The sequence below is a fragment of the Camelus ferus genome, chromosome 6, assembly GCF_009834535.1.
Source record: "Camelus ferus isolate YT-003-E chromosome 6, BCGSAC_Cfer_1.0, whole genome shotgun sequence".
In the NCBI taxonomy this organism is placed as follows: Eukaryota; Metazoa; Chordata; class Mammalia; order Artiodactyla; family Camelidae; genus Camelus; species Camelus ferus.
Window position 1 is genome coordinate 31,009,042 of NC_045701.1, and position 25,916 is coordinate 31,034,957.

At 37.6% G+C, this 25,916-nt stretch overlaps 1 protein-coding gene and 2 gene segments (V, D, J or C); all 3 read left to right on the forward strand.

Moving 5' to 3' along the window:
• The first annotated feature begins 3,925 nt into the window (after positions 1–3,925).
• LOC102515375 lies at positions 3,926–5,401 on the forward strand. The segment is given in 2 exon segments: positions 3,926–4,197; positions 4,366–5,401. Coding segments are annotated over 2 exon segments (441 nt in total).
• A 3,338-nt stretch (positions 5,402–8,739) lies between these two features.
• On the forward strand, positions 8,740–15,876 carry LOC102515622. The segment is given in 3 exon segments: positions 8,740–8,910; positions 9,082–9,392; positions 15,542–15,876. Coding segments are annotated over 3 exon segments (695 nt in total).
• Positions 15,877–16,614: 738 nt separating this feature from the next.
• LOC116664434 (mothers against decapentaplegic homolog 9-like) lies at positions 16,615–17,964 on the forward strand. Its single transcript, XM_032482884.1, has 2 exons — positions 16,615–16,705; positions 17,559–17,964. The coding sequence occupies exons 1-2, from the start codon at positions 16,615–16,617 to the stop codon at positions 17,948–17,950; spliced, it is 483 nt and encodes a 160-aa protein (XP_032338775.1). The 3' UTR covers positions 17,951–17,964.
• Positions 17,965–25,916: the final 7,952 nt, after the last annotated feature.

Sequence of the window (25,916 nt, forward strand, 5' to 3'; positions counted from 1 at the left end):
AAAAGCTTTTAGGTCCCATTTTTAAAAATTTTGCTCTTGTTTCCATTATTCTAGGAGATAGACTAAAAAAAATATTGCTGTGATTTATGTCAAAGAATGTCCTGCCTATGTTTTCCTCTAGGAGTTTTATAGTATCCAGTCTTACATTTAGGTCTTTAATCCATTTTGAGTTTATTTTTGTATATGGCGTTAGTGAATGTTCTAATTTCATTTGTTTGCATTTAACTGTCCAGTTTTCCCAGCACCACTTATTGAAGAGACTGTCCTTTCTTCATTGTATATTCTTGCCTCCTTTGTTGTAGATTAATTGTATGTGGCTTTATGTCTGGGCTTTCTATCTTGCTCCATTGATCTACGTGTCTGTTTTTGTGCCATAAAAGTATAATTTTTGATATCCTAATAGATTAATTTGCAGAAAGGCAAGCCAGAAAAATCTTATTATTGTCAAGATATGACACCAATGAAGTATTATTAGTTATTGAAATTATGTAAAATTATGATCCAAAAATACTTTTTTCCAATTTGTAATTTTATGTTGTTATTTATTATAACATAAGAAAATATTTTTAAAAAAGAATTTTATGTTTTATTACATAATATCACTTTTTTCTGCTTTTTAAGTAAGGGGCTGCACAAATTCTATAGCCATTCCTGTATGGGAATTTTGAGCACCCAAGTTCAACTTGGAAGAAGGGAGCTAGAAGCCACGGGGCAATCAGGACATTTGAGAAAGTATTTTTTGCTTTACCTGTGAGTAACCTCATCTACTTCCTCCAGGTTTCACAAGCTGCTGAGTTTCTTTTTCTTATAGGAAATTTATGATATGTTCTACATACAAATATAGGAAGTAAGTCTCTGGAAAGGAGTGCTCTGCTTACCTATGGCTCAGAGATGAAGTTCACTCCCATTTCTCTGCCTGTAGTGATCTGTATATTCAGTAAGTAGAGTCCCATTTTATTCCATTTTACTATGAATTTATCTCCCCTTGATCCAGCATTGATCTTATAGGAGAAATGAAAACCCAGATGCAATCTGACCCCCAGGACCTTGTCTCTGCTTCTAAAGAGGACCCAGGGTTGGTTAGTGGCAACCTCAGCCCTCCAAGATTGCATGAGGATGTGAAAATGGTCCTGGGTTCCATGATGCAGTTAATTTCTCCCCACTCTCACACCAGTCTACATTGTGCTGCATAACCACCCCTCAATAAATATCTACTTTGTTAAATAGTATAAAAGAAGAACTCTTTGGAAATCTTTTAATCCAACTGCATTTTACAAAATGGAAGCCAAATCTAAGATAACAGTAAAAAACAATAAGATAGCAAAATATAGAGCATCACTAATACGTTGTTATAAAAAATGATCACTGTATTTGGAGACTAAGGGGAACATTATTTTATGCAGCTCACAGTTCGTGAAGGTACTAGGAAAAGCCTTCCCAAATCAATGCCTTTTTATGATGAGTCACGTAACCTTCAATAAAATATTTGTGGAGCAGCGAATTTTGCCCAGGGGATGGATTATACTTGTGCTGAAGTTAATATATGGAACCTTGTGCTGAACAGAGCATATTCAAACTATAACATTCAGTTCTGGATACCATAACTTGAAAGGGTAAACACTGACCTAAATCTCTGTCTCTTGCAGATGACAGGGTAAAGAAGTTGTGGTATATATCTACAATGGAATACTACTCAGTCATAAAAAGAATAAAATAATGTCATTTGCAGCAACATAGATGGAATAGGAGATCATCATACCAAGTGATGTAAGCCAGAAAGTGCAAGAATAATACCGCATAATATCACTTATATGTGGAATCTTTAAAAAATGACATAAACGAGCTTATCTACAAAACAGAAACAAACTCACAAACATAGAAAAAAATGTATGGTTACCAGGAGGGAAAGGGGGTGGGAAGGGATAAATTGGGAGTTCGAGATTTGCAGGTACTAATTATTACATATAAAATAGATAAACAATAAGTTTATACTCTATAGCACAGGGAACTATATTCAATATCTTGTAGTAAACTATAATGAAAAAGAATATGAAAAGGAACATATGTATGTATATGTATGACTGAAACATTATGCTGTAACACTGGAAATTGACACAACATTGTAAACTGGCTATACTTTGATAAAATAAAACAAAACAAACAAACAAAAAATCACTGATCACAGATCACCATAACAATGATCATGATAATAATGAAAAAAATTAAAATATTGTGAGAATTACCAAAATGTGACAGAGTCATGAAGTGAACAAATGCTGTTGGAAAAATGGCACCAATAAACTTGCTTGATGCAGGGTTGACACAAACCATCAATTTGTTTTAAAAAAAAAAAGTAAAATAAATAAAAGTAGTATCTCCAAAGTTCAAAAAGTGAAATGCAATAAAACCAGATCTCTTGTGGGCAGGTCTTAAAAAAAAAGTCTCCGTCTCTCAGAAGAGGGAAATTTTCTCCATAATTATTTGAATTCTATCCTACACAGGATGGAGGAGATAACAGAGGAAGATCCTTGGTAGAAAAGGTTTATATATGTAAAAATGCACATTTTATATTTACATACAAATTTGTATGTTGATTTCTAATTATTTTTTATCTTAGCTGTCCTTAAATCTCTAAGGGTATGAAGTGTGGATGAGGGATTATAAGGGATTACTTTCATTCTCACTTACTCCATAAAGTAATGAGTACAAATCACAGGAGAGGGCCTTTCACTTCTGAAAATGAGATGCTCTTAATTTCCCAGGGATCCCTTCTCATGAGCAGTTCTTGAGGCTCATTTACCTATTTCTGCTATCCCTCTAGCAGACACAGACAATATTTAGGCTTCCCTAGATTTTTTTCTTACAGAGGTAATTGGAAAATATCAAATTATTAAAGTAGATGAGAAAGGATTTTTTTTTTTTTTGGCAGAGGGAGATAATTCTGGAAATTTACAGAATGGAGGAACTTTATTAATGTCTTGAGGAAAAAACACTGTAGTGGAGTTTGGGAGAAAAATGATAGAGCATGGAAGCTGATCCAGTAATAGCCAAGGTAGCAGAAATCCATGCCTTGCACGATTGAGGGAATTCCACCAAGGACATGAGTCAGTCTTGCATTTAAGATATGCCATCTCTTTTGATATCAGAAAATAAAAGCACCTGTAAAAAGTTTACATATGGTTACATTTTTTGAATCTGCAGCCTACATTTTCTGAGAATGTCTACTCTTTCTTACAATACTTAGTAGTATGTAATCCACATAGCAATAGGAATATATTTCTTGGAGCATGTCAGATTTCTTCTTGTGCACCAATCCATTCTATAGGTCACGCTGTTTCCTAAATACAGAACATTTCCCTCTGTTTCTTTATCATTGATGTTTGCTCCTTTACTTCATACCACAATCATCTTTCCTGAAGAAGGTTTCCACAATCTGACTGCTGGTACTGTCAGTTCTCTGGTAACAGCAAATTCATAGGCAAGACCATCTGAGAAGAGCAGAGGCTGAGATAATAGGCATTTGAAATATCAACTGGTCTTCTCTCTCCGACTCTGATCTTTGGCTCCTGATCTGATCTTTGTCCACAGCAGACAAATGAAGATTTTAGATTTGGCTGAAAAGGAAGATTTTACATCTTTGTTTAAGAGAATGAATCATGGTGCTTTCCTGATTTCAAACCTGCATACCGGCTCCGTCACTGAATAAACAGCAACAGCATCTACCTCTCTCCAGCTTATGAACAACGACTCAGTAGTGTGCAGAGATATAAATCCCGATCTCTGCACTATCAACGTGCATTTACTCTACAATCTAAGACATAATTTGTTTCATTTATTGCTGCTTTTATGTATCTGAGTCCCTTATACACACAGGCTAAGAAAATATTTAACCAGAGGTTTCAGGAGTTAGACATGTGACCACCAGATGGCGGTGCACCTATGCTGATGCAGAGCACGTGCAGGGTTCATTTCAGTGGATTCTGAATGAATAGGCTTAGGGCAGAAGCAGAGCCTTTTTCTTATTGGCTGGGTAGACAATGTGAGAAACCTCTGGTTGTTAGAGAAAAGAAGGGATCACTTGGTAATAGAAGTAGCTCTCCTGGCTGGAGTTGGCAGTTTGCAATTGATCCCAAATGGGAAGAACAATGAAGACACCCATCGGAGCTTTAATCATGTTCTTGTGGCTGCAGCTGGACTGTGAGTTGAGGGCTTATGGGAAACAGAAGATATTAGTGGACATTCTTTAGAAGCCAGGACTGGCTTTAGACAGGTTTCCTCTGGTTACTGTAGAAAGGGAAAAGTAAATTTGGGGGCATAATAATCTGGTAACCCTTCTCCTTTCTCTGACTTCTTCTTTCTGCACAGGTGTGAGCAGAGGAGAGAATGTGGAGCAGAGTCCTCCCAGCCTGAGTGTCCAGGAGGGAAACAGCTCTGTTATCACCTGCACTTACACAGACAGTGCCTCAAGCTACTTCCCTTGGTATAAGCAAGAACCTGGCAAAGGTCTCCGGTTCCTTATAAGCATTCGTTCAAATAAGGTCAAAGAGGAAGACCAAGGACTCACTGTTTTATTGAATAAGACGGCCAAACATCTCTCCCTGCACATCACAGCCACCCAGGCTGGAGACGCAGCTGTCTACTTCTGTGCAGCAAGTACACATTGCTTCCCAGGCACCTGCTACCTGTACTCAAACCTGCTACTCAGGCAGCCTCCTTCCTTTGGCACGGACCTTCAAGCGTAGCATTTGTTGTATCATCTGTTTGCAAGTGGAAATCAGTGAATTAGACATGAAAAGCATATAATAGGAAGATTAGGTTCCAGAAACTGTTAAATATGCGTTGCATACTGAATTCTTGGAGGGAGTTAGTGACGTTTTATTTTGAAATTCCAGTTTTAAAGAAGAATTTACATCTGGTATTCAGACTCTTCACATATAAAAAAATCCTTAATTAAAATATCACATTCCTATTATGGATGAGCTTTTAACTCTTATCTTTAAAAATTGCATGTTATTTTTTTGCTTACTATAAAGCATTATATGCTAAATTTAGAAAATATGTAAAATATGAAAATGTGAAATTCATAATTCTGCGCTTAGATAATTTACTGCTAATATTTGATTTATTCTCTTCATAAATTCTAGTTATTAAATCCTATTTTTTTCACTTGATATTATATCTTGGAATGAACATTTCCAATTTCATCTTCTTCTCTAAAACCTGTTTTTTAATAGCTCCATGAGAGATTTTCTTAAAGATGAATTCTGCTTTTCATATAAAATATTATTTAAGTTTCTGATAACATTAAGGTTATAAATTGGCTTATAAAGAATGAACTCCTGAAAGTCTATATTTGTTTATTAAAGAACATAGTGTTTCTCTCTGTGTATCAATGTCCTTCTCAATAAAGCTCCATGTTTCAAGATTATTAAATTTATTTCTAGGTGTTTAATTTGACCAACTTTGACTATTTCCTTCACCGTGATCACCAGCTCCTTTTCAGTAGAAGCAGAGGGAGTCTTGGCTGGTCCTCTATAACTGATTTTTAAAAAATTGAAGTGTAGTCGGTTTACAATGTTGTGTTAGTTTCTGGTGTGCAGCATAGTGATTCAGTTATACATTTCCTCTAAGACTAATAATGGAGTGGAGAGGGAAGCATGGCTTGTATTTTATTGTTTAATTCCTCTTAAGCCAAGTTAGAAGAGAGAGAAGGTACAATTCCTATGGGCGTAACTGCTTTACTGTACACAGGTGAGAATGTAAGTAAACACAGCCAGAGTGTGCACAGCCAGTACATTGTTACCCCAGATTCAGACACTCAGGCTTTAAATCATCACCATGGTTTGTTTCCTAATACCTCTGGAAATGTTATCGTCAGTCTGGTGGCTTAAAGCAACAGAAGAAATTTCTGTCATGGTTCTAGAGGCCAGAGCTGAAATTGTTGTCATGAAGCTGATACCAGGGAGTCAGCAGGACTCTACCTGCTCCAGAAGCTCTAGGGGAGGAACTGTTTCTTGTCTCTTCCAGCTCTGGTAGCTGCCAGCCTTTCTTGGCTTGTGACCACGTCTCTCTTGTCTCTGCCTCTGTGATTTCACGGGCATCTCTTCTTCTGTTGTCAAATCTCCCTCTACTCTCCTCTTAAAAGTATACTTGTGATTGCATTTAGGCCACATAATTAAACACCATATCAAGTTGATTTTTAAGTATCATGAGTGCTTGGTTTTGTCAGAATAGTGCTTCAACTCACATAGAAAATCAAAATACTATTACAAAATACATAAACCATGGAGAAAATGCAACTGTTTAAAATCCTTTTGGAAACATGCAAATATTTCCTTGGGACAGTATTTCAGTTTATATCCCCCCCTTTACGGGTTTTATGGGACTTTCTGGCTCCGAGGGAGGCATGAGCTGACCCTATTCTCCGCCGTCCTAGAAAAGTTTCCCCACAGTGTTTGTTGAGTGTCACAGCCAATATGTCTCTGCTGTGATGCCTTGTCTCCATAGGATTTTGTCTAGTGTTCATGGGAGATCATTTGGCTCCACCAGGCAGTTGTCCTGGTTCTGTTGTATCTTGTTCTCGTGGATCAAACAAATCGATCATTCCTACTGATTCCTTACAAAGTCAGGGCCCAGTATTCTGGGTACAGGAGAGAATTACTGAGCTTTTCCGACGTCTTTATGTTCTACAGCAAGTACTTGCATGAAGATTAGTCAGAAAGTTATCTTCAGCACGATGATCTGCTCAATCATGCTTTCCTAGCCTCTACAGCGCCTTTTACACTGTGATACTTTGTCTTTATGACAAAACTTTCCTTGAGGGGCAAAATGACATCAAATAATTTGTGTATTTTGTGTCTATTTTAAATAGGGATACATGAGATAGGAGAGGACCAAGAAAAGTTAGATAAACAATTTCACTGTCTCCAATAGTATTTGAAGCTGTGAGATATGTTAAAATCATATTTACTAACACCGAATATATATGTGTGTGTGTGTGTGTGTGTGTGTGTGTATTTGTAAACAGGCATGCCCAAGAGAGATCCACAAGGTCAGCTACTTGAATTACTTATGCCTCAGTCAAGGAAGTGAATTTTATAAAGGAGTCTGGAGTAGTTATTGCATAAACAGCCTGATGTTGTCCCTTTAAATTTTTAAATTGAACTTTCAGTTTTAAAGATAAGACATTAAAGCCTTTTAAAGTCCACACTATGTCAGCTTTCTCATATTGAGAGCTCCCCTGAGCTCCACGCTGTTGAATTTTTCCCAAGGTATTTTTCTTCCCCTCTCAAACTCTGCTTCCTTGGACAGATTAGGCAATAGCTTTCTAAGTGATGTGGACAGAATCACCTACAATAATGAAAACCCACCAGAAATTTTTTTCATTTTTCATTTTCTCCTTAGGCATACTTAGCCTTTTTTCCCCCAGGCAGATCATTCTGAGTGTGCGAGTGTGTGTGCACACGTTACAAAGATAACTACCCTGTTGATAAAATATTCAGTTTGAAAAAAATATTTTTAATGCAGAACTTGGTATGACAGTGTCCAAAAGATCTGTTCTAGATGTGAACTTTTCTTGAATGACAGAAGTACAATCGTGACAGTCTTTTGATTGAGAACTGTGTGACAGTTGAACAATATGAGGAGAAATTAATAATAATTTATATTTACTCAGTCAACTCATAGAAAAATATCTGGTGTTTTTATAGAGTTAATGTGTAACTTAGAGAGGATAACTGTTTGTACTGTATGTGGTACCATCAGATTTAACGGAGATTCCAGGGCAAGATCTGAAGATGTTATCAACCAACTTAGCTGCGGCTACAGTTATTTTGAGACAAGAATGACCAGCTTTGATTACTGTATCAAGAGAGAGGAATGATAGGCAATGGTCTTTGTTGCTTTCCATGTTGTTGAGTCACATGCCTAGGGCATGGCTTACTTTTAATATGCATGCACAAAAAAAATTTTATTGTAATCAACAGTCTTATGGTTAGCAGTTCTATGTAGGTGTATGGGGTAGCCTATGACACATTCTCTTTAGAAATGGGCATACAGAATATAGTAGCTTATGTATAGTCCCAGTTGAGTTAATTGGACAAATATAATTCAAAGATTTGATAACCTAATGACCAAACCCAGGTATCTAATCTGGCTTTTACGAACAGAGCTGGGCTGTCAAAACTAACAGAGAAGAGAAGGGGGTCTCTGTGACAGGACTGACTGTGAGCAGCCTCAGTCTAAATTCTTCAGCAAAGAGTGATTCAGTTTTTCAGCTTTTGGCCCCAAGATAGGCAAATGAACAAACATTGATAGTGAGGAGAAATGTTGCTACAACAATAGGGAGAACACAAGGTCTACAGTGATTGATCCAAACAGCTTTGTTTTCTTATCATAAAGTGATGTATTTCTATTTTAGGGGAAAGATCAGAATATATACATCTGAGGATACATTTTACATCATATGCTGTTTCCATAATCTGTTACATGTAGTATTTTTAAACAACTGCCACCCTCACAGTTCCTTTGCAGATGCAATGACTGAACACAGCATTAGTGGAATCATCAGTCTCGCTTTCAGTATCAAATTTAACTTGTGTTTATTTTCAGAGGTAATTGCCATCAGTTGAAGAGTTTCTTAATGCAAAAGAAGTTCGGGTTGAGGGAGACTCTCATGTAGTCCATAGAGAAGTTTGACGTCACCCACATCAACTTGCTACAGCAGCAAACCCCTGCTTCCTGTTCTGAGGCAGCAGCAGCACATAGACCAGTGAGTCTCCCCTCATCCTGTCGGGCTCGCCTCACCTTGCACAGCCCTGAAATTGAAGAAGACATTTTCCATCTAGTGGAAGACCTGAAACATGCTTCTCTCCAGCCTTCTGAAGGTGGCCATGGCTTCATGCTGGCTAGGTAGGGATGGTCCCAGGGGACTGTGCCTCCTCTATGACCTGAAGACTGAGGGTAGCAGTCTTATGGGTACCTTGGGAAGGAAGGGGTAGTAGGGTGTAAAATAGGATTTCTTTGTTCCACACTGCTTATTCCTAAACTTCTGATTCTATGTTTGGTTTTTTTTTCCTTCAGGATCCAGCATTGCCCAGACGGTAACTCAAGAGCAACCACCAATGCTAGTGCAGGAGAAGGAGGCTGTGACCCTGGACTGCACATACGACATCGTGATCCAACTTATAGTTTATCCTGGTACAAGCAGCCCAGCAGTGGGGCGATCACTTTCCTAATTAGTCAGGACTCTTACAACCAGCAAAACGCCACAGAAGGTCGCTACTCATTGAATTTCCAGAAGGCAAGCAAATCCATCAAACTCGTCATCTCAGCCTCACAGCTGGAGGACTCTGCAGTGTATTTCTGTGCACTGAGTGAGACCACAGTGAGAGGTGTGTTGGAGGGAGGTGTACCAAAACCCAGGGCTCTGCTTGATGCATCCACCTGCTGTAGGGGCCAGGGCAGGGTATTGCCATCACAGACAGGAAGTGGCGAGGGCTGTGGCAGCACAGGTGTGGGGTTAGAGGGAGGACACGCATTCTAAGAAAATATTTATCTTTGTTCATAGACCATGTCCAGAGTTATCATTTGTGAAAAACACTCTTATTCCTGAATCGTTGGCTTGAAAGTAGACATACAGAATTTTTGACCATGACTGGAAAGAAAGAACAGCTACATAAAATCTTTGCCATTTGGTGATTAGATTGAGCAATGGAAATTCAGAAACATATGACAAAAAAATAAATCAGTAAAAAATATACGTAATATGTTGCATTTTCAGATAAATTTGTTTAATAAATATTTATTGAGTGTATATTATGTGGTGGAGGAGAAAGTCTCCTCTACCCTACTTGAGTTCCTGGCTGGGCCTAAGTATTGACTCAACCTAAGACAGATTAATAGGAGAAAAATATACAGATTTTATTAAATTTTTGTATGTACATGGGAGTCTTCACAAGAGAATGAATATTTGGCGAAGTGCCCAGAGTAGGAAGCTTTTATATCTTTTGACAAAGAAATAATACATTTGTTAAGAATTGAGAGGATAATCGGCTAGTAATAGTCCAGTTAGGGTCTGGTAATCCTTATGGCTCTTAAATAGACAAATTCCTTGATGCCAACACTGGGCTGATAAAAAAAATCTCTCCCCACAAAGATAAGAATTTATTTACTGCCTTTAGGGAGAAAAAGAGGGTCCTTTTGTACATTTACTCAAAATAGTTTTTATATCAAAGAGGCATTTTTCGGGGTGACACGTTCTGGTTTCCTTCACTTACATTACAGGCCTTGTTTTCAATAGTGAAGGCCCTCTCTGTATGTTTCCTCTTTTAATATACCATGTTGTTTTATGCTATTTCTGAATTAATTTAATTTAGGTCTATTTGCTGTGAGTCAAGGGAACTCGTTTACTTTCTGAGGTGTCTACTATGTGACAAACTTTGTGCTAAGATCTCATTCCATCTCATTAACACCTCTGGCTTCAAAGAGCTCCATTTCTATCCTGGAGTTCCCCATCAGTTGTATCCATAAAATGATCAATAATTATTGGGTCTTAGAGGGATATGTGGGAGTTCTCCACAACAGAGACACAAACCTTTTAATTTGTATATAAATAAGACCTTTTTTTCCTCCTATTATGAATCACCTTCTGTGAAATGTATTAAATTCCTCTTTTCATTATGTTTCCAAAGACTTTTTTTGCATTGATCTTGCTGTCTCATTTTATGCCTACCAGAGTAGACAGCTTTATAGAAAATTTTATTACCTGTGAAGGTAAATCCTCACTATTACTGTTTTTCAAGACTTTTGAGGGGTAATTTTTACACATTTATTTTCCAACATAAATGTTATAAATTCTGTCCCATTTTACTCATGTTCAATGTACCTCCCTTAAAAGAAACAACAGAAGAAAACAAATTGAAAATAAAGTTGGAATTGCATTTAATGATTATATCAATATTTAAAATATCTGTTTTACAAAATTTTTTTATTTCAGGAGAATGTTATTTTTATCGAGTTATAAAGGACTTTTAATGTTTTTCACTGAATTTCAACATTTTTAACCTTTATCTTCAAATAAATTTCTCTCTATGTATTCCTACATGTTCATCTGTATATACATATTTAGTTGAACTTCTTTTTGTACATTTATTTTTAATGGTTATTCAAATACAAAAAAAAGATATATTAAACTATATAACTTTGGCATGCAACTCAAGAAGCTAGACAATGAACAACAAACAAGGTGAAAAAAATTAGAGTTAAGGAATTAAATTTAAAGCAGAAATTGACTGATCAGAGGAAAATAATAAAATCAATGATAAAACCATAATTTGTTATTAAAAAAACTAGAATATTAGAATAATCTGAAAAATAGGAGGGACAAATATATGCACAGAACATGAAATATATATTTCAGCAATTAAAGAATTGTTTTAATACTTGGAAGTCTATTAATAATTCTTTATATTAACAAATCTTAAAAGTCTTGAAGGTGTTCTCAAGGCTGGCTTGATGGATTGGATGTGGAATGATTTCTTTTGGATCTGGGATGATTCACTGTACCTGTTCAGTACGTATTTGTGCAAACTTATCTGATTTTGGCAGCTCTTACAAATATTTGGATTCTCTCCCTTTCTTTGACTAAAATTATAGACATAGAATTTTTTCCTCTTCTTTAACTTGCTTATTGCATTTACATTATTTCTATTGCTGAATAAGGAAAAAATGATAATTTTTTTAAACAATATTTATACTGAAGTCTTGGCTTCCATTTACTGCCTTTGTCTTTTATTGTGAGGTGCTCCAAGTTTTACTCTGGAAAGTTCTGGACCAGTAACTATGGTTCAAATGGTCTGGCTCAGATTTAGTGGATGTATAGACTATTCAGATCCCTGGAATGCATCTGAATATTATTCTCCCTTCTGTCTATAAATGTCTCATAATCTTGTGAAATAAAGCTTCATAACTGACTGATTAGGTTTAAATAATGTAGTCATATAGGAAGGACCGAGCTATAATCCCATATATAAGCAACATTCACACCGGTAAATTCAAGCCACTGTATTTTAGATATCTTTATTATAAGCAGGTTATAAGGAATGGAGAGAGAGAATGATCACTGGTGTGAATTAAGTTCCAGCGTCCTTGTGATTGAAAGAAATCTAGAAGAGTTTGCCACTCTTGCTACAGTGCATTGCTCAAGTCAGGCGCCTAATACTGATCTGAAAAGAACGGCCATTTCGCTACCTGGTGGTCAGCTCTTGAGTTGCAGCTTGAGCACCCTTGATAATACCGTCTTCTCTTTTGGTGAAACTGCCAAATCTGCAATTATTTAATTATTTTCCCTATATATTGATTTGGATGAATATGGAACCTGTTAATATGATGTCTTAAAATACATCAAGGGTTTGAGAAGAAGTAATTTTGCTACTCTTTGTCTTTCCTTCCAAGTTTTCTCTGAAAACAATCTATAGTGTTAAAAACAGGGAATGTGGGTTTTGCTATCATAAAGATTTGTGTTCAAAATTATTCGTGTTGCCACCTACTTACTAAACATTTTTAAACTTTATTTAATTATCTGTAAAACAGGAGGGTGATATCTTATTTAATATTTTGTTGTGATGATTTATCAAAGATGGAGCTACAGGACATTGCCAAGTAGCAGATAATTAATAAGGGTAAACCTCAATATGTCCAGAAAAAGCATTTGACAAAATCCATCATTCATTCCTGATTAGAAATTATCAGTGAATTAGAAATTGAAGGGAATTTCCTCAACTTAATAAAGGGCCTCTATGAAAAACCTACATGAGATGTCATATTTGATGGTAAAACACTAAATGCTTTCCTCCTAACTTCAAAAATAAAAGAAGAGTTTTGGCTTCCACCGCTTGTATTTAATATTGTACTAGGAATTGTAGCCAGTGCATTAAGATAAGAGAGAAAAAAAAAAGACATACAGTTTGGAAAGCAGAAGTGAACCTATCTTTATTCTCAGACAGCATAATTATCTGAGTAGAAAATCAAGGGACTCTACAAAGAAGCTACTAGGAAAAAAACAAGAAAGTTAAATAAATTCAAATACACATCTACCTATGATCAAGGCATTCTATTTCCAGATATTGACCGAAGAGAAATGAAAGCATATGTCTATACAAATCTTATACACAAAAGTTCATAGCAGCTTTATTTGTAACAGCCCCAAACTGGGACTAACCAAAATCCAAAATGTTCATCAATAGATGAATACATAAGCATACTGTTTTATATCTATGTAATGGAATACTACTCAGCAACACAAAGAAATGAACCACTCACACTTAAAATCTTGGAAGAATCACAAAATAATTGTGTTGAGTAAAAGAAGCTAACAAAAAGTTCATATATCTCCATTTATAGGAACTTATAAAGTATGCAAATTAATTGATAATGACAGTAGTGCTGCCTGGAAACGGAGATGGGCAGTGAGGAGAACGTTTAGAGGAGGATTACAATGGGATATGAGGAAAATTTGGGGGTGATGCATATGTTCATCAGCTTGATTGTGATGATGGCTTCACAAGTATATATGTAGGTCAAATCTTATAAAATTGTATACTTTAAATAGGTACACCTTATTATTATGCAATTATATATCAATGAAGCCATTAAAAATCCAAATTTAACAAATATCCTCATTCAGTAATGTGTAAGTCTTCTCGTGTCACCAAAAATGCAAAATACTTCTCCTTTATGTTTTCATTGGCCTAAAACTATGTTTTTTTTTAAATAAAAGTATAGATAACAACTTTATGCACTCATGTGTGATACATTATTTTCAACTCAGCATTATCCCAACCTATTTTTGCTTTCTTCTTAGTATGTGAAAATGGAAGTTTTTGCTGTTTTTCCAGAACTCATTTCTAGCTTAGTTTTGAGGCAGGTTCTGACAATGGGATTCAGATGGTGGAGGAGAAGGGAAGAACCCAAACAGTATCTGAGCCTGATTTTATTACTTAAATCTGCACCTGGGAAACTATTCCCATGTTGATTTTGGACTCATGAAGCTCCTTGATGTGAATCTGTGGAGAGTGAACTCCAGCACAGAGACACAGCTAAGCTTCCATCCATGTGTCAAAGGATTGATGGTTACAGTCTTTACAGAAGATACATCCTTCTCCAGAGCTTCATCCTATAGCTCTCAGGATTTTGTTTTGTTTTATAAAATGAACTGATCATAAAAAGGGAGCTAAAGAAATGCTTGTTTTTGCTGCTGGTACTTCATAGAAAAAGACCAATTACAAATAGGTATAATCATGGCAATGTTTTTCCATGCTGATCCCAGAGCTTTCTCGCTGATCTTTGATGACCATCTTGGTATAGAGCAGTGATTACAAATGAAATCTTGTAGGCTGGTATTAGACTGGCTGCAACAAAACCATCTGGGAGATTTCAAAAATTACAAATTCACCAATACTAGAAAATATGATTTATAAAGTTAGTGGTAGGAGCCTAGACTCTGTAATTTTAAATCACTCACACACTGATTCTACTATTAGCTGATGTGTGAATATCTGCTGATGTGTCTTTAACAATCGAAAAGCTGGGAAAGAAGACAGTCCTATCTCATGCTCCATGCTTTTGATGCAGAATGACATCTTCAAGGTTAAGCTACCCAGTGGGTGGAAAATTATTTGGTTAAAGTTTGGCAACAAAATGTTGGCAGATGGATGGTAATAGAAAGCATCCCTGAGGTTAGACATCCACTGAGAGTGTCAGATTAGTACTTGTTTGTTTCACATGGGCCAGTCACCTTATCTTGTGTCACTGAAATTGTGGGAGAATAATATATTCATCTCAGATCATTCTGTAAAAATTCAGTAATTTCAAGTATGCTTTTTTTCTTGCTAGGATTCATAATTTTATTTTTTAATGATGTCTGTATGCAGGAATATATGACTACAAATAAGTTAGTGTGACTTTTTCTCCTAAAAATCTTTCATTAAAAGTGTAGTATTCCTTGCACTTGATATAATTTAGAAATGAGGAACCATTGCATTTCAAATAATAGTTATTCAGCAGTGATGTTAGGAGCGTCCTAAGAACAAAACAGATCTGAGAAGTTACGGCAGTTATTGATCAGGGTTCCAAGTGTCACCTGAGGACTGACACGTGCCTCATAAATAAAGTCAGGGATGAGAACATATCTCTGCCAAGGGGAGGAGACTAGGAAACATGCATCCCATTTCTGTCCTCGTCCACCAGGGGGAGCAGTATCCTAACACAAACACACTTCCTGTGTGAAATGCAGGCTTCCCTTTAGCCCTTCGCTGTGACCTCAACATTGCTTCATAGTAGCTGTCAAGCACGTTATTCAGGTGACACTGTAGAGATGAACTCTTCTCCAGGCTTAGTGACTGTGGTACTCTTAATGCTTGGTAAGTATAAAGCCTCTAAAAATGTGTATTCTTTCTTCTGTTTCATCAGGAAAATCTTTAACCATAATTTTATCGGAGAGCTTTATGCCCAAGGAGACATGAACTGTTTTATTCTTGTCCAGGACGAACCCATGGAGACTCAGTGATGCAGACAGAAGGCCCAGTGACCCTTTCAGAAACAGCTGCCCTGACTATCAACTGCAGTTATTCAACCACGACGTACCCCACTCTTTTCTGGTATGTCCAATACTCTGGAGAAGGTCCACAGCTCCTCCTGAAAGCCTCGAGGGACAAGGAGAAGGTACTCAAGAAAGGTTTTGAAGCCACGCACCACAGAGAACAAACTTCCTTCCACTTGGAGAAAGCCTCAGTCCGAGGGGCAGACTCGGCCGTGTACTACTGTGCTCTGACTGACACAGTGACAGGAGCTGCAGGGGGAGCTGAGCACAAACTCTGAGAAGCAGCCAAACTCAGCTTGGATGCAGAGTGTCTCTGACTGTTTGATCCTCTGTGGTTCCAGCACAGTCTGTGGTGGTTTGTCCCTCAGTCTCCGGTTGACACAAAGATCACACCACTGGCTAGAGCGTAAGAAGAGGAAGTAACCCTCCCCCTTTCCCAACTCGTCATAAGTGAAATTGGATACTAGCTGACACCAGTGGGTCCTCATCCAGGACCAAAGTAGTTTTAAATGAAAGCCACATAAACAGGGAGTGGTCCCTTGCTCATCCTTGCAGTCCAAGTCCAACCTCCACAGCTTGCTCTGGGCCTCCCTGGAAGAGAAGGTGGCATCTGCATCATGTATTCTTGTCGGAATGGGGGAGGAATGGTGATAGGAGTAATACAGCGCCCCAAACCAGGTTCTTCATTAATGCAGAAGGGAATAAAAGGAAGAAGAAGAAACAGAATCTTATAGAGAGGAAAGGGACTTTAATTCTAGTTTTTTTCTTTGGCCAGTCAGATGGTAGACACCATCTTGTATTCAACATGAAGGACAAGGACCCAAAACATAACTGAGGTGATGATTCCCATCTACATCATGAACAGTGCCCCTTATCTTATTCCTAGCCAGTTAGTTAGCTCGATGGCCTTGCTAACAATAAGAACTCAAGTGAGATAGTTTTCAGTGCTCATGAAATATGGTGCAAAAAATGGTCTTGAACAGAATTTTTTTTCATAACAAAATAAATGAGTGACCATGGCTGAGGGAAAGCCTATAGATTTCTCTAATGTCTGTTTTGCAACCTCTCACAGAGGGAGAAAACTCATGGGACAGAGAATGTATGGAAGTAAGAGAAGACATTGTGTTGAAAAGAATAATGTAAAAGTCAGTCTCTGCATTGCACAGCAAATATACTGCTGGTCTTTGCAAATACTGGTGCAAGCTTATCTAATCATATATGTTTATTGGCTTACTAAGAGTCCTTTTGTTGCTTGGAAGAAAGGTTTTGAGCATAGGAATGAAGGACATGCATATTCTCTGATTCTGCAATGGCTATGATGATTAGAATGACTAAAAGATTTATTGGCTTTGAAATGTCTGATCCTTTGAAAATATTTTCTTTCCTCCATCCCTCCATCTCCAAGAAAATTTTCTTTTACTTTTTTCAGAGATTGTATTTGTAGATTTAGTGAATGAACTATGATCATAATATTAATGTATTTCCTTATGTATTAGTTATACATCCTTGTTTTAATTTTGTTAAAATGGTTTAAAATATAAATTCCATTTTAAACTCTCTATAAATGTGAATGCATGTCAAATATACTTTAAGCGATACAAAAGGGTATACAATAAATTTTTTCTCAGATATTTGGATAAACGTGGTAGATTAACAATAGAGATTTTTCTCTTTATCTCTTTGAAACTCTATTAAAAAGATAGTAAAGAAATCCAAAAGGGCATAAACCTGCAAACACAAAGAGAACAGAAAAGGAGAGAACAGCAGACAGTGATGTCAACCAAATTTCAGAGGGTGCGAAACATAAGGAGAAATCATAGCTTACACGGCAGACTGTTAAAGAAGGAAGGTTTTTTTTTTTTGCCTTTGGTGCACGCATTTTACTAGTCTATGATCAGTGATATTAAAATTAACCTCACGGGTGACAGTCACATCTCTTGAGGTTACAGAGCTGGGTGAGAAGGACATGATGATACATCTAAGCTAAATGCGGGGCTGGCGTTTGAGGACTGTTTCTGCCTCGTAGGCGTGCATTTATACTACGTCGGGGGCGAGGTCTATGCCGAGTGCGTGAGTGACAGCAGCATCTTTGCACAGAGCCGGAACTGCAACTACCAGCACGGCTTCCACCCGGCCACTGTCTGCAAGATCCCCAGCGGCTGCAGCCTCAAGATCTTCAACAACCAGCTGTTTGCTCAGCTGCTCGCTCAGTCCGTCCACCACGGATTTGAAGTCGTCTATGAGCTGACTAAGACGTGCACTATCCGGATGAGTTTTGTCAAGGTGAGGAATACCTGCTTCCTGACTTGTGCCGAACCAGGCGCCATTCTAGGCGTTGGGATACAGCAGTGATTACTCAGAGGTCTCTGCCCTCATGGAATCAGCACTCCCATTTATCTTTAGTATAAAAATATGTCCATCCACTAAAAGAAGAGTGAGAAGCCTCATGTTTGCTGAACTTCTATGAAAAAGTTTAAGAAAAAGAAGCACAAATTATTTTTGAATAATTGAGGAAGATGATGTTGCCCTCGCAGGTGCATGTGTGTGTTTGCGTGTGTGTGTGTGTGTGTGTGTGTGTGTGTGTCTGCTGAGGGTACTAAGGGGTGATTAAAAGAGGAGGACAGTGTGAAAAAATGTATAAGTGACATCCATGATTTTCATAAGCATTTATAACATTGATCACTTTCTAAACCCAGCAGAAAAATGAACGTTAGCGTTTTATGAATTTAGAAGAACGTGCAAAAATTTTTCCCGCAACCCTTGTATTTTTCTAAGCTTTTAAGTTTTGGCTCACCAGCTAGGCTTTCTTTTATTTTGTAAAAAAAATTTTCCCTCCATGCCACTAACCCCTAGCTACCACTGATCTTTTTACTGTCTCCATACTTTGATTTTTTCCAGAATGTCATATAGTTGGAACCATATGGTATGAAACCTTTTCAGACTGGTTTGTTTCATTCGGAAATATGCATTTAAGGTTCCTCCATGTATTTTGATGGCTTGATAGCCTATTTCTTTTTAGCACTGAATAATATTCCATTGTCTGTATGTATCTCACAGTTTATCTTTTCATCTACTGAAGGACATCTTGATAGCTTCCACATTTTGGCAATTATAAATGAAGCTGCTATAAATATCCATGCTCACATTTTTGTGTAGACATAGCTTTCAACTTATTTGGGTAAACACCAAGAGTTATAATTGCCAGATCTTATGGCAAGAGTATGTTTAGCTGGGTAAGAAACTGCTACACATATGTTCCAAAGTAGTTGTGCCATTTTGCATTCCCATAAGCCACAAATGAGAATTTCTGTTGCTTCACATCCTTGCCAGTATTAAAATAAAAGCCAGAGACTAGCTTTGAAAATTCTCTGAGTAGACACAACCAGTTTAGTCATGCAAACAAAGGTTGATTTAGCTTATTTTGCAAGACCTACTTGACCTGAGTGATTTCTTGCTAATGCCTCTAGGAATCATAAGTAAAACAAACTATTTCCCAAGCTTGAAATGAGGTAAACACTGATCAATTTCCTGTCATTACAAAAATTCTAATGTTAGAATCAGTCACTGTGAAGAATAAACAATAATAATGTCTCCTCATTATATAAGCTGCTTTATAACAATATTCTTCTGAGCCGCATTCCATGTTTTGGTTGAGCATCCACGTTCAAAACCTTTTTGGTGTGTGCACAATAACATTTTATTAATTACTACTTTGGGGATTCAGTGCTTTTACTTGGGCTACTGCTGAACTTTTGACACAAGCATTTGGTGTTGTGAGTGTTTTGGATTTTGGCCATTACACAGCTGCACATCATTTTTAAATTTAATTTTATTGTATTGTGTAAAGAACACTTAACATGAGGTATGCCTTCTTAAGAAAATTCTATGTGTACAGTACATTATTGCTAGCTATAGGTACAATGTTGTACAGCAAATTTCTAGAGCTTTCATCTTGATTGTTAATTAGTGACTTTCCATTATCCCTTTCCCCCAGCCCATGGAAATCTTTATTCCACTCTCTGATTCTATGAATTAAATTATTTTAGATACCTCATTTAAATGGAATCAAATAGTATTTGTCTTTCTGTGACTGGCTTATTTCAGTTAGCATAATGACCTCAAGGGTCATCCATATTGTTGCATACTGCAGAGTTTTTAAAGGCTGAATAGTACTCTGTTGTACCACATTTTCTTTATCCATTCATCTGCTATTGGAAATTTAAGTTGTTTCCCTATCTTGGCTATTATGAGCAGTGCTACAGTAAACACAGAAGAGCTAAAATCCCTTCAAGATCCTGATTTCAATTCTTTTGGATAAATACACAGAAATTGGGTTACTGGATCATATGGTAGTCTTACTTTTAGTTTTTGGAAGAACCTCTATAAGTCTTTTCCATAGCAGCTATACCTTTTTGGGAACACTTGTTGTCTTTTGTGTTTTTGATAATAGCTATCAAAATTTTTTTTTGATGCATAAAACAGATGAAATAATTTATTATAAATGCAGTGGCAAATACATTAAGAATAATCATCACTAAAATGGAACTAGAAAATGTGTTCTGTTCTTTAAATAAGGTGTTTAAAGAATGTGCCTTTTCACTAATTTGAACAGATACATGCACCCCAACATTCATGGCAGCATTATTTACAATATCCAAGATATGGAAGCAACCCAAGCGGCCATTAACAGATGAAAGGACAAAGAAAATGTAGTATATATACACAATGGAATATTAATCAGCCATAAAAAGGATGAAATGTTGCCATTTGCAGCAATGTGAATGGAACTAGAGAATATTATGCTTAGTGATATAAGTCAGGCAGAGAAAGACAAATACTAATATCATACTGTGGCTTTGATTTGCTTTTATCTGATGATAAGTGGTGTGGAACATTTTTTTGGCCCACCTGTTGCCCATTTGTATGTCTTCTTTGGAGAAATGTCTATTCTAGTCCTTAGTCTAGTCTAATTTTTTATCTTCATTAGTTTTTTTTTATTCTTACGTTATAGGAGTTCGAGAAAGCTGTGGTCCAATCAGTCTGAACACTTGGATAAATATTTAATGTATTGAGTAGATATCCTCACCGTAGCTCTTTAAATCTTTAAGGGTGTGAGACGTGGGACAGAGATTTGGTTTATTCTTCATAATCCCGAGGACCAGTGAGCACAAATCACAGGAAAGGGGCTTCCACCTCTGGAAACGAGGTATTCTCAGCTTCCCAGGGACTATTCCTTATGCTTAGCTCTTTGGGCTCAGTCTTCTATTTGTATTAACTCCCTAGCAGACACAGGCAATATTTAGGCTTCCATAGATTTATTCTTATAGAGGTAATCAGAAAATTCTAAGAAATTAAAGTGGATAGCAGAGGAAGATAATTCTGGAAACTTATACAATTGCACAACTTTATCAGTGCCTTAGAGAAAGGACATCATAGTGAAGTTTGGAAGAAAAATGATGCAGTATGAAATCTGAGCCAGAGATGGCCAAGGAAGCAGAGCCATGCCAGGACAGTTGGCTCATACTGTAGAGGGAATTCCACTAAGGGTGAGTCATTCATCACATTTAGGATATGCCATCCATTTAAAAAACTGTTGTCTTTTTCTTTTTTCCCACCAGTTTCACTGAGCTATGACTGACATATAACATTGTGTGAGTTTAAAGTGTACTATGTAATGATTTAATATATGTATATATTGTGAAATTATTACCATGATGAGTTTAGTGAACAAATCCTTCACTTCACATAATAATCAAGGTCTTTGTTTTATTTTATTATGGTGAGAAGATTTAAGATCTGCTCTCTTAGCAACTTTCAAGTGAAATGTACTGTATTGTTATCTATAGTCACTACGATAGAGCATGAAATCGGAGCTAGCAATGAATGGCCAGGGAAGCAGGAATACATGACAGGAGACTGGCACATGTGACAGCACAGGTTCCACTAAGGATAGGAGTCATAATTGCATTTTAGGACATAACATCCATTTAAATATGAGAAAATGAAACCACCTCAAGAATAAGCTTACATGTGGTTGCCACTTCTGAATCTGCAACCTGATGTTTTCTCAGAATTTCTCAGTTTTCTATTCTTTCTTTCAGTCCTTTGTAGAACAGGGCATAGCATCCAAATAGATTTCTTAAAGCATGTCAGATTTCTCATTGTGAATCAACCCAATCTATAGATCAAACTGCTTTCTACGGTTGAAATATTAATAATACACAGAAGTTATCATCCTGCTCCCTTATCATTGAGGTTTGACCTTTTATTCTTATCACAGTCAACTGAGGGAGGATTCCACATTTTGACTGCCAGTGCTGTCCATTCTCTGGTAACAGCAGGTTCACGGGCAAGACCAGCCTAGAGGAGCAGAGTCTGAGTTAACAGACATTTGAAATATCAACTGATTTTCTCTCTCCTGCTCTTTGGCTTACACGTTCCTTTTAGAAAGAGTTTTCCCTCACAACAGACAAATGAGGATGTTAGACTTGGCTGAAAAGATTTTTATATCTTCTCTGAGAGAGTGAATCATGGTGCTTTCCTGATTTCAAACCTGTACCCTGGGTCCATCATTGAATAGACAGCAACAGGATCTACCTCTCTCCAACTTACGAACGACTCAGTAGTGTGCAGATATAAATCCTGATCTCTGCACTATTAATGTGCATTTACTCTCCAATCTAAGACACAATTTGTTTCATCTATTGCTGTTTTTGTGCATATGAATCCCTTACAGACACAGGGTAAGAAAACATTTAACCCGAAAGTTCCGTAGTTAGACATGTGACCACCAGATAGCGGTGCACCTCTGCTGATGCAGAGCACGTGCAGGGTTCATTTCAGTGGATTCTGAATGAACAGGCTTAGAGTAGAAGCAGAGCCTTTTTCTTATTGGCTGAGTAGACAATGTGAGAAACCTCTGGTTGTTAGAGAAAAGAAGGGATCACTTGGTAATAGAAGTAGCTCTCCTGGCTGGAGTTGGCAGTTTGCAATTGATCCCAAATGGGAAGAACAATGAAGACACCCATTGGAGCTTTAATCATGTTCTTGTGGCTGCAGCTGGACTGTGAGTTGAGGGCTTATGGGAAACAGAAGATATTAGTGGACATTCTTTAGAAGCCAGGACTGGCTTTAGACAGGTTTCCTCTGGTTACTGTAGAGAAGGAAAAGTAAATTTGGGGACATAGTAATCTGGCAATCCTCCTTTCTCTGACTTCTTCTTTCTGCACAGGTGTGAGCCAAGGAGAGAATGTGAAGCAGAGTCCTCCCAGCCTGAGTGTCCAGGAGGGAAACAGCTCTGTTATCACCTGCACTTACACAGACAGTAATTCAGATTTCTTCCCTTGGTATAAGCAAGAACCTGGCAAAGGTCTCCGGTTCCTTATAAGCATTCGTTCAAACAAGGTCAAAGAGGAAGACCAAGGACTCACTGTTTTATTGAATAAGACGGCCAAACATCTCTCCCTGCACATCACAGCCACCCAGGCTGGAGACGCAGCTGTCTACTTCTGTGCAGCAAGTACACATTGCTCCCCAGGCACCTGCTACCTGTACTCAAACCTGCTACTCGGGCAGCCCCTTCCTTTGCACAGACCTTCTAGTGGATATATTGTCATATTGTGTGCCTGCAAGTGGGCACTGATGTATTAGACATGAAAAATGTAGAATCAGAAGATTAGGTTCAAGATGACACAGAAGATGTTAAACATTTTGTTGGATGACTGTTGCTAACTGTATTCTTGAAGGGAGTTAGTAATATTTTATTTTGAAATTGTAAAATTGACTTTACATTTGCTTTTCAGACTCCTCTTTTATAAATAACCCCCTGGTATCAATATCATAGTCCTTAATATAAATGGGTTTTTAAATACTTTGTTTTGAAACAGGATTGATTATTTTTCTCATTATACAACACTACATGCCAAATGTAAAAGATGTGATAATAAATATGATATGACACATGTGTAATTAAATAATACTCCTACTATTCAGTTAAATCTTTATAAATTCTATGACAGTGAGTATCATGATTATCACTTAATATTTTATCTTGAACTGAGCATTTCTCATTTCATCAAGACTTCTAAAACACCTGTTTTTCAAGAGCTCTGCAAGAAATTTTAATAAATTACACCTTTATAATAATTTTCTTCCTGTGGTAAAATTTGACAGCCATTTTTATGTGCTCTGACCACTGTCTTGTTGGGGAAAATGTGACATGCATTTTCCTTTAGTGCCCAGTTGTGGTATATATTTTTTGAGCATTTAAAGGAAATTAGGACAGGAAGTGATTTGAGAATGTGAGCTCCATATAAATTTCACAGACCTATTCTCTTTATAAAATTCTGTAAAACTCTATTCACATTTACTCTGGCATAGAATTTAGAAGACAAGAGTTGTGTGTTTCATCACTGCCCTATCTGTAGTACCGAGCACAAACTTCTTCACATAGTGGATTATTGGTAAATGTTTGTTAAAGAAAGAAGAAAAGGTGAATCTGCTATTTATTCCTGTTCTAATTTAAGTTTTGTGATTGAAATAAATTCTAAATTAATTTGTGAAGAACAAAACTCCTTAAAGTGTATATTTTGTACTTTGATTAACAACATACTTTTTTTTTCCATTCATATATATCTTTCTGGGTAACACTCTATTGTTTCAAAATAATTATATTTATTCCTAGACTTGTAATTTTTTGTTACCTTTATGATTGCATACTTTCTGGGGTATTTGAGAAAATTTTTGTATGTATTTATCAGCTGCTTATCATTACTGTTAGATTGCACAAAGGCATTTGGACTAATGGCTAATTTAGAGATAGCTGGCTACCAAGCTCCCCACCTATCTTCATGCTTTGATGGGACTAAACTTTGCTAACCACAGCCTTTTCTTTTAAAGTATTATTTTTTAGTGTCACACATAAATCAATGGACTGAAAGAATTTTCATAAATAATTAATTCCCAAATTCTCCCACTCCTGGTTAAAGACAGGCTATTCTCAAGCTCCCTTACAGTCTTCCTGAGAATGAATACAATTACCGATGGGTATGGTAAGAATGATGTTTCTTGGCTGAATTATGGTTGTTGTTTATTAACAAACTGGTGTTTATTTTCTTTGGGGAAGATCATCAGATTAAATTGGGTTTAAACATCTGAAGAGGAAAGGTCAGTATTGTAGCCCAGCACCTAAACCGACTTGATTATTCCCCTCACTGTGCTCATTAGCTCGTGTCCAGTAGGAGCAGGAGACTCTTGGTGGGTCCATTTCTTCCAGGACTGACAATGGAGTGAGAGGGAAGCATGGTTTATATTTTATTGCTTTATTTTTCTTAAACCAAGTCAGAAGAGAGTGAGCGTGCAGTTACTATAGGCTTTACTGCTTTGCGGTACTTGGGTGAGAAGTTTTTCAAATGAAGTTAAAAAAAAAAAAAAAAAAGCAAAGCTCTGTGCGGTGTGCAGAGTCAGTCATCATCAGCTCTGATTCAGACACCTTCACGCTTTAAACCTTCACCACGGTTGGTGTTCCTGTTTCCTACTGTCCCTGGACAATTGACTGCAGACTACTTCACCTTCTCTTGATCCCGCAAAACCTGTCTGGGTGCCCACAACCTCCCTTTTGCTTGCTTTCCATAAAAAGTGCTGACTTCTCAAACTTGGGTGGTTTCTCCAAGCCCGGAGTGGGGCCGCCTTCTGCGCATGCTCGCTGGCCGTCTGCGAAGGCTCGCTCTTGCTGCCCCGCTTCGCGCACTGGGAGGGGCCAGGGCGCGGGTGGTGCACGGGTGAGGTGCTGGGCCCTGGCCGTGGCCTTGGGACACTTTTGGTGGTTGGCAGGCAAGGCGTCCCCAGAGGCTGGCGGGCAGGTCCTGATGGAGTCTGTGCCCTGGTAGTAGGACCCTTGTCCCTTTAATGCCCTCCTGGAGCCCTGGCTGCTGTTCTCCCAGGTGCTCCCCACTCCCAGCTGGGCAGCATCCTCAGTGTTCTGGATGCGGCCAGAAAGGGGCAGGTCTGTTTGGCAGCCTCCCTCAGAGCTGGACAGCAAGTGCTCATTCACAGGCTCTCACTCTCCCTTATGAAAAAATCACAGGCCTAGAAGGTTTTTCTTGGGGAGGGGTGACAAGGGTAAAGTAAAATTGTTCCTCTAACCCTCTTCAGTGTGTCCAGTCTCAGACAGTGTGCTGGAACTTCTGCTGGACTCCTGGCCTCAAAGCACTCCCTTTAGTGCGGGTATTTAGTGTGTGTATTGTGGATATCGGTGCTTTTGTGGATGCAAGGAAGGCGGAATATTCCTATTTGGGCATTTTGAACTCAGTACTTTAAA

What these genes read in the sequence shown, in the direction of transcription:
- LOC116664434 (XM_032482884.1), top strand. Translation starts at nt 16,615, where the DNA reads ATGGCTGAGGGAAAGCCTATAGATTTCTCTAATGTCTGTTTTGCAACC. An exon ending in GGGACAGAGAATGTATGGAA is followed by an intron (nt 16,706 to 17,558) that starts GTAAGAGAAGAC and finishes GAGCTGGGTGAG; the next exon opens with AAGGACATGATGATACATCT.